Raw genomic sequence first — 12992 nt, forward strand, 5'->3', positions numbered from 1 at the left:
GGATTCTCCCCTGTACAGTCTCTAAAATGGGACGGATTCTCCCCGTACAGTCTCTAGAATGAGCAGAGTCCTGATGACACCAGACCTCTTCATTTTAGTCCTGCAAGATTCATTTTCAGATACTACCCTGATGAATTTGTGTGTTTTAAGCCACCAAGTTTGTGATGATTTATCACAGCAGCAATAGAAACTAATAGTGCCAGACTTACACGTAATGAAAACTTAGAATGAGTGGAGATGGGCTGAACTGACCGGTGTGCCAGTGGTGAAGCAGGGTGAACGCTCCCATGGTGTCAGGAAACAGTCTCACCTCCCAGAGGTGCTCCATCCCCCCGCCCTGTGATTCTTACACCACAGCAGGCATTGGAGATACCTGGTACCAAACATGGGGGTTGCTGATTACCTGTTCTGCCTTCAGCCTGAGCTTCCTTGCTGAAGAGACCTCCACTGACAGTTAGAATCTGAATCTTGTATTTCTTGCCTGGTGTTAGATCTTCAAATTTGTGTTGCTTGGTGTTAGCTGGCCGTGACGTGTTGCTCAGCAGGTCCCCATGTTCGTTTTGAAGCAGGATATCATACCTTTCTGCCACACCCACAGCTTTTTGCCAGCTCACTATTAAGGAATGACTGCTGTAGGCGTTGTCCGCAGTTATCCCCTGGACAGACGCTGGAACTGTGCAGAAGCAGGAGAAGCAGGACAGTGAGGCTCTGCGATGGGTGAAGCAGCCGCCCGAGGTAGAAAATGGGGCCTCTGCTTTATCTGTGCTGCACTGACACTTCCTGTGTGCCCTTACGAGAAATAGGGGGCAAGTATTTCTTGGCCTGACTTATCGATTACTTTGATTTTCCATTTTTTCCCCTTGAATTTAGATAGGATCTTAAAGTCAAACAGGTAGAAAAGTTAGTGAAAGTGGCACTGATAAATATGGGAGTGGCAGATACCTACATATTTAGAAAGTGGAAGAACGCAGAACAAAGTTTATTCAGTAACTGTAATTTGGATGGGTGAATTATATCGGTGTGGACTTTAATTCCCAATATTAACCCAAGTCAGAACTTCAGGCCCTGACTCAAGCTGTAGTTGTATACTAGTATTTATGCTATTACTCCTGATCTGAAAGACAAAATAGTGTTATTTAGTAATAATGTTTTCTGTCCTCGGTTCATTTCTGTTCTCATTCTACACAACCTTCTTAGGAAATTTCATTTACTTCCATGGTTTGAATTGTCGCCTAGAAAGTGGCAACTCCCGAGTTTAAACTTTCCGCTCAGATCTCTGTCCTGTTCTGGTAAATTGCATCTCTCCCTGGATGGTCCAGAGCCACCCAACATTCACGATGTCCAAACTGGACTCCTCGTCTCCCTCCCCATTTTTATTGTCCTTTGTTCCTGCCTCTTGGTCCAAGTCAGAAATGTGGGCTGTCGCCCTCACTCTTGTACGTAAAATCAAACACAAGTTTCACACTTTCTGTTGAACCTCTCCGCGCTTTCCTTCTCGACTGTGGCCTCTGAGGACCACATCATCTCCACCATACACGGTTTTCGGGCCCTTGACCAGCCCCTTTCTTCCCCACTTCCACACTGTATCTGGCTCATTTTCACAAAACTCCCATGCTCATGGCTCTGGATTAATTCTATAAACGTTAACAGGCGTATGAGGCCCGTTGCCATTTGGTCTACCTACTCGCCTGCCTCGGGGCTCACACTCTTTCTTCTAGAGTTCTAGACAGCGTGCGGGTCCTCAAGAGTGCCACGCTCTCGCTGGCAGGCTTTTCCTTTTTCTATTAGAACCCAATTCACATTCTACCTGGATGACTCTTACTCTGCATTTAAGTATCACTTCCTTCTGGAAGCTTTCCCTGACATTCCACAATTGCTCTTATTTTCCCGCTTGCCATTTTTACTTTTCTGTCTCCTTCACTAGATCACAAGGTTCTTGAGGTCGGGGGCTCTGGCTGGCTACTGAGGTCCCACTCTCTAGCATAGTGCTTGACCTAAGGCTGGAGATACATAGATACAGCTGTAAATATGGATTTGGGTTTGAAACAGAGGCATTGTAGGGCATGGCATAGAAGTCCCAGGCCCTACAAGGAAGTAAATGGTCACAGAACGTGAGACATCTACAAAGCTGTGTGTAGACAGAGCATGAGATTTGGAGCCAGATGGCCCTAGATTTGAGTTACAGTTCTAGCTCTGATTATAAGCATCCTTGAGAATGTTTCATAAACTTTCCAAGTCTGACTTGACTCATTTGTAAGATGAAGTTAATGACGTCTACCTTGTAGTGTGACTAGAGATCATTTTAAATGCCTACCATAGTGAAGGCACTTATAATTTGTTTTTATTTTAAAAACAATATATGAATAGGGTGGTGTCTGTGGCTCAAAGGAGTAGGGTGCCAGCCCTGTATACCAGAGGTGGCAGGTTCAAGCCCAGCCCCAGCCAAAAACTGCAACCCCCCCCAAACAACAAAAAACCAATATATAAATGGTGATACTAATATAAATAGATGAACACATTACTCATTTATTTGATACTTGTTACTTAGCTATCCCAGGTAAAGTAGATGACCTGGGTGTATATTTTTTCTTCAAAAAATTTTTTAAGAAAAGGGAGAAATTTTGAAAAGCAGAAGTCTGCCTGTTAAAGTTAAACATTTTATAGCCTTTAGCAAACATAAAAATTTATTCAGACATTGGGTTTCTAGTTACTTTTCATTTGTTTTGAAAATCTTTATTAAGAAAGAAAAATGAAACTGAAAAAAAACAAAAGAAGTTTGATACCAAATTTTAAAAAGAAAGAGAAATGAAAACATGGGAAAGCCTCTTCAAATGATATTGAATTGTACAAACTTAGGTGGTTTTAAATTTGGGAGTTTTGCTTGGGGAATGCCTGCTCCGCTGTGGAGAACCAGGAGACATTTGCCCATCTGGCCTTTCACTAGGGGACACTCACCTGTCCGCCCGAGCGCGTCTATCTGATTCTGCAGGGACCCGCTGACCGAGGCAATCACAATGTGGTACTGTTCCCCGGCCTCCAGCCTGTGGAAGGTGTGCTCAGAGACGTGCTTGGGGAGAGTCTGGGACTCCACCTTTTGATTCTGACTGAATGCAGACACCGTGTAGGAATCAACGTCGCCACCACCCGGAGACCAGCGCACGGTCAGGCTGTCTGTTGCTCCATTAGAAGAAACGTGAATATTTTTGACAGCACTCGGAACTAAAAAAAGAAAATACATGGAGAAGCCGTCCCTTAAGGAACGGACTGTGGAGGCTTCCACCCAAAGTTCTCATGCTCATGTTTCGGCATCGACTGAAGGAACACCCGTGAAGAAAAGTATCATTTTGCCATTTTTCTCTGACTTTTCTGAAGTTGATGAGGGAAAGCTGAGAGGGAGATCAGGGTCACTGGGTGGAAATGAAGAAGGCTGATGACATGACCAGAGGCTAGTTAGATGGCCTTGGTCCACGTCTGTTATTTTCATTACTAGCTGTGGAATTACAGATGAAATACCTAACCTCTGTAAGTTTCGGTTTCTCTATCAGAAAAGAGGCAATGATGAAAACAGTAAGCAGCCTGCGGAGTCGTGAGGACCGAGTAAGGTGTAAAGTCCTCTCTGCCGTCTGGCTTGTAGTGAACTGTCAATATACATCGACTATTACGGGAACACTTGTAAGAGTTCCAAAGAGGTGATTACCAAGCAACGGAGTCATTTACACGTCATCTGAACGCCTCACAAGCACAGCTAGTCACACCAATTCAATGCTATTCTCTGAAAACCTTCCCCCCAGACCCCAGCCTTCCCAATACTACACTTTGTTAACAGACCTTGGACAATAACCTTGTTACTCTCAAGATTTCCCCCTTCTATCCATCTCGCTTTTATCCCTCCAAACCTTCATTTGAAAATGCTCAGGCTACCCGAATGTTAAGTACCTGACTGCATCGACTCGGGTTCCAGAACAGTATTTCAAATTACCTGTTAAGCCTTCGATGAAGGCTGACTGCTGCACATCGCCACTGATCGTCAAGACAAGAATTTTGTACTGGCGCCCTGGTGTTAGGGAAGTGAACCTGTACTCGGTGGCGGTATTGACCAGGTGGAAAGGAGGGAAGATTTTCATGTCATTGAAGAGCAGCTGGACCTCGTACTGGTCCACGTCCCCACTGGCTGGTGACCACGTCACCTGCAAGGCGTCCGTGCTCCTATTCTGCAGTGTTAGATCCTTAACGGGCTCCGGAACTAGGGAGAAAAATGAGAAGACACTTTAGGAAAGGAACTGATCAGAGTTTACCTTCACAATAATTCATGAGCCACACTCAAGGAACTGGCAAACACATCTTCCTTCCCCAAATAAACCACTTGAACTACTTCATGCATAATTCAACAAGAAAAATTGGAAGCAATGATTAAAAATTGTGATTCTTTTTCCTCTGACAGAAATCTTATAATGCTAAATGTTAGTAGAATATAATTATAAAATGAGTTATGATCTTAATTGTAAAATAAAACAGGAAGTTTAGAATTTTGATGCCACAATGCAGGAAGGTAGGAGAGAAAAACAAGGCATTGGGTCTGCCTGCTCCCCACTGTGCTTGCTTTCACCTACCAATAAATACGCTACAATTATAGGCGATGGCTTGGCTGAAATGATGTTAGCCCCAAGCGGAGGAACTGGGAATGTGATGTTCTAATCAGTAAGGAGAGAAAATTCAAGGTTCAGATAAATTATTTACTTGGTGATCTTCAAGTCCAACCAACGTCAGATTTTACGATCATTCTACTCACTGGTTCTCCCGTTCCCTTGTTCACTGGCTTCATACTGTCCACTTTTTGTGCTGACAGTGACACTGTACAACCGTCCAGGGACAAGCTGAACAAATATACACTCATTTTCTGACTTGGGAATGCTCTTCTTTTGAATGAAGTTGTTTTTGTTTTTAATGGTGACTTCATAGTAATCAAAGTCTCCGGAGGCGTGCACCCAGGACACCTTCAAACAGTCGCTCCTGGCTGAGTTGCTGACACTGATTCCCTGCACCTTGTCAGGCACTGGAAAGAAAACAGAGAATATCTACTGGGGTGACGATCCTGAGTGAGCAGCTGAGCAGGATGACAACCTGGGGCGGCAAAATGCAGTGAGCAGATTTTACTCGGTGCATTAGCAAGAAGAATCGTAGATTTCTAGATTGCAAGTTTCTGGAGGGGAAAGATTGTCACGCTACTTGGAGTGATTAAATAGGTCTCCTCGTAGAACCCGACGAAGCCATCCTAATCCTATCATTTGCCCCCACAAAATGTCATGTATGACACAGAACACCAAATGAGGCAACTGAGGATTAACACGGATGATTGGTGATGCTGTTAACAATTCTAACATGCCTTGGTGACTCAAGACAGGATAAGAAGTTACCGGGAAGAGTACAAACAAAACACTCGAGAAGGACAATGGAAGAAGAGGAAACCCACAGCTGCACGAAGCCCAAAGAGATTGTCCGGGTCATTGGGGATCAAGGAACTGCAGGTCGAGACCACAGTGGAACACCATTTTGTATCCATTTTAATGGCCAGGTTTAAAGACCTGATAAAAAACTAAGTTTTGGAAAGGACATCTTTCTGCAGGTGAATGGATAATGAAGACGGGGGAATACTACAAGCTCTTCATAACACAAAAATATAGATATTTTTACCCTTGACATCAAAACACAAAATATAGATTAAACTGATCAATGTAAAAAGTAAAAACTTTAAGTCCCCCCAAGATTGCATACTACATTAAGAATACCCTCCTCCTTTTTTAAGTCAGAGTCTCACTCACCCCAGTCAGAGTGCCACAGTGTCAACCTAGGTCACAGCAGCCTCAAACTCCTCGGTTCAAGTGATCCTCCTGCCTCAGCCTCCCAAGTACCTGGGATTCCAGGTGCTACCACAATGCCCAGTGAATTTTTCTATTTTTAGTGGAGATAGGATCTCACTCCTGTCAGGCTGATCTTGAACTGCTGAACTCAAACAGTCTACCCACCTCAGCCTCCCAGAGTGCTAAGATTACAGGCACGAGCCAGCACACTTCCCACTTTTTAAAATAATGTTAAAGCAACTAAAATTTTAAAAACCCGTAATTTTATTGATAGGTCTGAACATAGATGCAATAAACTATGCAAGATAGAAAGCTTGAGAGAGATAAACACAGGAGTCAAGCTGTGGGATAGATGAGGAGGGTGGGAACCACATGATTTGATAGAGGTTGTTATTAAGGTCTTAGCTTTGATTTTAGATAGTGGCTTCCTATGTACATGTTAAATTGTTAGAAATTACTAACCAGATGCCTAAAACGTAAGAGTAGTGATTGACACATGTGGTTTCCTGAACCAGGAATTTTGTGTACCTGAGTTTCTCCCCAATAAATATGTAAACAAACAACAATCCAGTGTATTCACAGCTTCCTCCTCAACCAACTAATAAACAAACGCATGTCACCAGGAACACAGTAAAATAAGGCATTCTGCATGTAGAACATGATTCTTAGGAGATTCTAGTTTTTCGCTTGGGGCTGAATGTATAACAGGCCATAGACTCGTTACTATTCGACTGTAATCGGACACGATAAACACTCAGGAGGAGGGGCATTGAGGGGGGCAGGAACCCGTCGTAGGCTGCGAGGAGGGGCATTGAGGGGGCAGGAACCCGATGGAGGCTGCGAGGAGGGGCATTGAGGGGGCAGGAACCCGACGGAGGCTGCGAGGAGGGGCATTGAGGGGCAGGAACCCGACGGAGGCTGCGAGGAGGGGCATTGAGAGGGACAGGAACCCGACGGAGGCTGCTGACTTTCCATCCTTACACTCACGTGTCCTCTCAGCCGGACCGCACATATGTGAAGGGATTTTTGCTCTTCTGCTCTAGTTTTCTCTTCTACTTTGCTTCCAAATCATGAAATTACCCAGAAATTTGAGTGTTTTGGCATGTGAGCTACATTGTTTTACGATACCTCTCACACCGATGAGGCCCATCAGCATCCTTTGTTGGACGACATTTTCTGGTGAGTTTTGGAACATAGCTCACCACAGGCAAAGACAAGTATGCCTATTCAGGACATTTACCTGAAACCAACTGCAGTGTTGCTGGGATTTAGCTAATGCAGAGTTAAGGAGAGGAAATTATGAGCTGACAGTGTATGCACGGGCTAAGAAAGGTCAGTCATCCGGGCAATTTACTCAAGGCAAAGCAATGATTCCAGGAGGAAAAGCCAGGCTGAACACCACACTAAGTCAATAAGGGGCTCCCCAGGTGGACGGGGGTAATTTGTGAGGTCTGCCTTGCTACACGATGAGTTGATGTGATACAGAATTATAAATATCAGCATTTTCACCCCAAGAAGGACAAGAGAATTAGAAAAAAAAAAGGGTATTAAGATAATCCATCAAAATTAACCAGACAACAACTCAGGCACAACTGCCCAGTTACACTCATCTGATTTGCCTTGATTCATGCACCAAATCCCAAGCTAATGCCTGTGAGATTTGAGAGGATGCATTAAGTAAAGGATCACTTATCTTGCATTTAAAAATAATCTCAGCAAAAGGCCTTGCAGTGTTAAAGTCATATGGTTAGGAAATGTTCATTAAGTGACATTGATGGGAAATAAGAGGTTAGTATTGGGGTGACGTATTGTTGAGTTTTGGTGATTTGGGGGCTCCAGGTTCATCATCATTATGAGACTACTGACATCAGTCTGCTTTGGAAATGGAAGTCTGTTTTTTGACCATTACTGTGATCATCAGTACAGCTAGACTTTAAGTTATCTGAGGGTAGGGATGGGCCCATCCTGTCCATGACCAGCGTTCTTGACACAGACACAGTGTGATGTAAGGGACACAGCCCTGGAGTAAGGCCGAGCTCCGCTACTGGTCAGCCCTGCAAACTTGAAGAAGCCACGAACTCTCTCTCTCAGGGACTCTCTTTGTCTCCAAATTCTAAGGATCCTTTCTTTTCTTTTCTTTTTTTTTTGAAACAGGAGCCTCAAGCTGTCCCCCTGGGTAGAGTGCTGTGCCATCACAGCTCACAGCAACCTCCAACTCCTGGGCTTAAGCGAGTCTCCTGCCTCAGCCTCCCAAGTAGCTGGGACCACAGGTGCCCACCACAACACCTGGCTATTTTTTGGTTGCAGCCATCATTGTTGTTTGGTGGGCCGGGCTGGATTCCAACCCGCCACCTTGGGTGTATGTGGCTGGTGCCTTAGCCACTTGAGCCACAGGCGCCGAGCCCTAAGGATCCTTTCAATTCTAGACTTGTGTAGCAGTTAAAACCATCACAAGTGGTTCTTAACCATTTTGGGGCCATAGAAACGATAATCTGATAAAAGCCTTGAAGTTTCTCTTTCCAAAGAAATGCACATACCTTTCCTATTCCCAAAACATTGTGGATAATTTCCAGGGTTACTACAATGCATAGGGATTGCATTCCTAAAGAGGAATGTAGTAACCCTTATCTAGAGATTTCCGATTATTTGTTTATGAAAAATTTGAGTTCCTACTAGGTTGCAGGCCCTGTTCTAGGTATCAGAATGATGTCAATTGTCCCAGGTCTTCATGGAAAAAGTGACATTTTTAAATGCAAAAATCAATCCATAGCTTAGTAGGAAAGTTTTGACAACATACTAATGACAATCTTAGTCAGAAATCTCAGATGTAAACTCCAGAAAGCACAAATATATTGGGAATATGGTATCTGTCTACACTTAGTTCTTCTCAGCACCTTGAAGACAAGAGATTTGTTTCCTGGGCGGTGCCTGTGGCTCAAAGGAGTAGGGCACCAGCCCCATATGCTGGAAGTGGCGGGTTCAAAACCAGCCCCAGCCAAAAACCACACCCACACACAAAAAGAGATTTGTTTCCTTTGCTAAGACTTTTGCTCCCTAGTCACAGAACTATGAAAAGTTCACATTTTCACCTGGTGTGAGAAAGGATGAATGGTGACCTTGACCAACAGATGTTTCAGGAAGGGTTTCAGGACAGACAGCATCACAGGCTCTAGAGTCATTTAGAACTGGATTTAAATTCAGGATCTGAAATTGACTGACTAACAAGGTAAACAGCTGGGCGAGTTCTTCGACCTTTCTGAACTTTAGCTTCCTGATCTGTAAAGTGGGAACCATACTGATTAGCTCACTGAAGAGTTGAGAGGAATTCTTTTCTATGTGTAAAGCTGGGTAACCCCCCGGTGCTCCCTGACAGGAATACTGTTTATGTGATATAAACTCTGCTGCAAACGCTACTTTAATCTTACTCTAAAGGTGATACCTGCTCCCATCAGGAGTTTCTTGGGTCAGAATTTGGGAACTCCCCGAGACTTCTGTGCTCTCAGCCCCTCTCACCTGTCCGCTCTTGGCTGCAGGATCGGTTTTGGAACTCGCCGCTCCGTGTAGTTACGGACACGTTGTAGAGGCGGCCCGGGGTGAGCGAGCTGAAGGAACACTCGCTGACAGACTTGGCAATGACGAGGGACTGGACCACTGTGCCATGGTGAGAGAGGGTCACCACGTAGCTGTCCACATCGCCGGGCGCGGGCAGCCAGGACACACGGAGGTAGTCGTTCCGGCCGGAGTTGTTCACCGTCACTCCACTCACACTGGAAGGGACTGTGATTGTAAAAGGCGAGAATTTTTAAAAAGAAAAACATAATCAAAAGTTCGAGTCATCTATTGCGGTCAGCAAAACCCTGGGCTCAGGGAGATCTTATCTGGTCACAAAAGAGGTCACAGAAGTGTGAGGCTTTGGCTTCGGCACCAGCAGCCGAGGGTTCTTCCAATAGGAGGATCAAGGTAAGTGAGGGGGCCTTGGGGTGCCCTGGACACGAGGACCCGCGACCGCACTGTCAGGGGCTCCTGTCTGTGACGTGTTTTAAGTGGAGGCATCGTCATGAGCACAAGTCCGGGGTTCTCTGCAGGAAGGGGAGCACACGCACAGGGCCAGTGACACACACACCACAGAGCAAAGATGGTTGAGGGGAAAGGGGAAGACGGCAGAAGCTTTCCTGAAGTTCTAGTCGACTTCAGCACAGCTTCCATCTTTAATAGCTGATACTGCACACCCAGAGCCTCTGTTTTCCCTTCGCAAAGCATTTCCTGCCCTCTAGTGGCAAGACATAAGCCTGAAACGCTATCCTGGGAGCAAGGCACCCAAATGGGACCAGCTGTGGGCAGAGCGCTGTGACCGTGACAATGGCCTCTCTGATGTTAGGACCGTTTGCACATCAGTGGGAGTTTAGTGCCACAAACATTTACTGAGAACCTACTCTGCCAGGTATATAAAAATGGAAATGGCATGGATGTCTTTAGGGAGTCCCCTGGTTAGAATAACAGTTAGCAAATTAGCATTGTTGTGTTAAGTCAAAGTTTGTACCATAGTTCAGAAATAAACACCTAGGAAATAGTGCCTTAGTGAACAGTGGAATAAAGTCCTAAGTGGATGTGAACCACAGATGCTTTTTATCCCTGGTTAATCTACTTAGCTAAATATTTTCATATGATTGTCAATATGATCGCATGTGCTCTGACATCCTGAGTTACCCCAAAGTTTCCCTTACACTTAAAAGCACTTATCCATCACCAAAAATTATGAACATCACCCTATCGATCCACATATATGGATATATTTTAGATACAAAGGCTAGTTAAGGGAAGTAGTGACCATAGATTTATACATGAGTATATTCCCTCGCCTCCCCCCCCCCTTCTTTCTTTCCTTCCATGCTCCATCTAACCATCCAACATACTTGGTGGTCGCTCTCAAAAACAACTTCTGCTTATTTACTTACTTTTTGAGACACAGTCTCACTCTGTCACCCTGGGTAGAGTGCTATGTCGTCATGGCTCACAGCAACCTCAAACTCTTGGATTTAAGCGATCATAATCCTCTTGCCTCAGCTTTCAAGTAGCTGGGACTACAAGCACCTGCCACAATGTTGGGCTAGTTTTTCACTCTTGATTAGGCTGGTCTGGAACTCTTGAGCTCAAGCAATGCACCAGCCTCAGCCTCTTAGAGTGTTAGGATTACAGGCATGAGCTACCGTGCCTGGCCTCTTCTGCTTATTTTTTAAGCATGCCTAGTTGTTCACCATTTCCTTCTTCCTAACACTCAGCTACACTGTATTTCCCAGGCCCCCTTGCACCCATGTTACTGAGTCATTGCAGTCAGAGGAATGTTGGTGGAAGGGATGATTCTACATCTAGTTTGGTAATCTGCACCACCTGCCCTCCATTCTCTGGAGAAATGGGAAGAATTCTGAGGACCAAGCAGCGGGGGTGTCCAATTTTTGGCTTCTGTGCACCACATCAGAAGAAGAAGAGTTGTCTTGGGCCACATGTTAAGTACACAAACACTAACAGATGATGAGTCAAAAAAAAAAACAACAAAGCAGTCCATGCCTAATGTTTGTGATATGCACCACCACCTAAGCAAAAAAAGTCCTCACATAATCCACATGGGGCCCATGGGCCATGAGTTCAACACCCTGGAAGGAAAAGCCACAGATGATAGGAGGCTGGACCCCTGAATTGCTGCATGGAGAACCAACCAATAGAGGCGTCCGCTCAGGAACACCTACATGATAGACTTGCATAGTGTGTCTAACTTAACTGATGCAACTGCAGCTCACTGGCACATGCATACCAGGTCCTCCTCCACACCACTCCTCAACTTTGCTTTTATTTCTCCTTCTCTGCTTGACACCCAGGGTCAGGGTGAATTATTCCATATGGATTCAAAATTGTAGGTTTAGAGAAATAAGTAAATGGCAGAGCTAGGGTCAGAATCTAGGCTTCCTGGTTCCCAAGCTAAGATTTTCAGCACTCCCGTCCCCAACAATGCTTCACTGATGGGTGATGCCAAGAGCCACTGAAAGAGAGGAAAGAAGGTACCAGAAGAAAGTCTCAGGTGACAGGGTCAGCTGCCATAGAACGAGGGAAATGGCATATATACCAGTGAATTTCCACCAGGACTATGAAACATTTTCAGTGACTCAGTTGCTTTTCTGGGACAGTTAATGAGGTTAATGTTCTTTGGGTTCATTAAATAGTAGGTGAGATTCATAATTTTAGGAAGAGATACATTTATGATGCCTGCACCTGATACTCAGAATCTGAGGATTGGCCATGTAGAGGAAGGAGCCTGAAATTCAACTTATAACAATTATATACAGTTAAGTAGGCAAGGTCACGAATATGAAAGAGAATGTAAGATACTTTGAGAGTTTTGTTTTGTTTTTAAAATCTCAGTACTTGTTTACCTTCATTGGGAGATAAACATTTCAAAGGAAATCAACCAACTATGAAGACAGGCTTAGGTCTCAAGTGACTATCACACCTTTGCAGAGGTTTTCAGGAGCCCTGATGTGTTTACTGGAGATTATAGAAAATTCAGAGTTCATCCTTCCAAGCCCTCATTCATCACTAACTTCCATTCCATGTACTTCCCGGATAGTATTTAAACCTGGCTTTTAGGAAGGCCAGAGATGAGTCTGTTTCGAATGTTCTTTTTGGTACTCAGATACTCAGATACTCAGATTTCAAGTTGCACTCATCTCCACTTCTTACCTGTTCGTCCCTCCACCACCACTTGTCGAGAGGCGATCCCTCCGCTCACTGTCGTGACCACCACGGAGTAGAGGCTGCCGGATTTGAGGGAGTGGAAGCCATACCAGCTGGTCTCACTGGAAACACTTTCATTTTTGATGACCACATTTTCGTGGATCAGTAAGACTTGGTAAGATTCTACGTCTCCCAGCGCCTGTGTCCAGTTAGTAAACAGACTACTGGTCATCCCTTGGTTGGCCACGTGCAAGCCAGTAACTTGGGCAGGCACTAAAACACAGTAGACAGAGACAAAACAATGACACGCAGTCACCCCAAGGAAGTGTAAGAGAAATGAGTCGAAAAGGGAGACAGACTTGAAAGTGCCAGAAATAATCTTTTTGTTGTTGCTATAGACTCAGTCCT

The 12992-nt window shown here is 44.7% G+C and overlaps 1 protein-coding gene across 3 annotated transcripts in view; it reads right to left on the reverse strand.

Annotated features, from left to right (window-relative positions):
• The window catches only part of PTPRB (protein tyrosine phosphatase, receptor type B), a 125342-nt gene that overhangs the window by 50136 nt on the left and 62214 nt on the right, over nt 1-12992 (reverse strand). For 2 of the 3 annotated variants that reach the window (XM_003798935.3, XM_023518637.1), the window contains 6 exons: nt 12591-12857; nt 9372-9635; nt 4790-5053; nt 3980-4243; nt 2956-3219; nt 404-673 (listed from right to left, as the gene is read on the reverse strand). In XM_003798935.3, the coding sequence (XP_003798983.1) occupies nt 404-673; nt 2956-3219; nt 3980-4243; nt 4790-5053; nt 9372-9635; nt 12591-12857 (1593 nt within the window). The remainder of the gene's footprint in view (nt 1-403; nt 674-2955; nt 3220-3979; nt 4244-4789; nt 5054-9371; nt 9636-12590; nt 12858-12992) is intronic. The other variant, XM_023518636.1, reaches the window with a different exon arrangement.

This window comes from Otolemur garnettii, unplaced genomic scaffold, assembly GCF_000181295.1.
Source record: "Otolemur garnettii isolate 467f Iridium unplaced genomic scaffold, OtoGar3 scaffold00143, whole genome shotgun sequence".
NCBI lineage: Eukaryota > Metazoa > Chordata > Mammalia > Primates > Galagidae > Otolemur > Otolemur garnettii.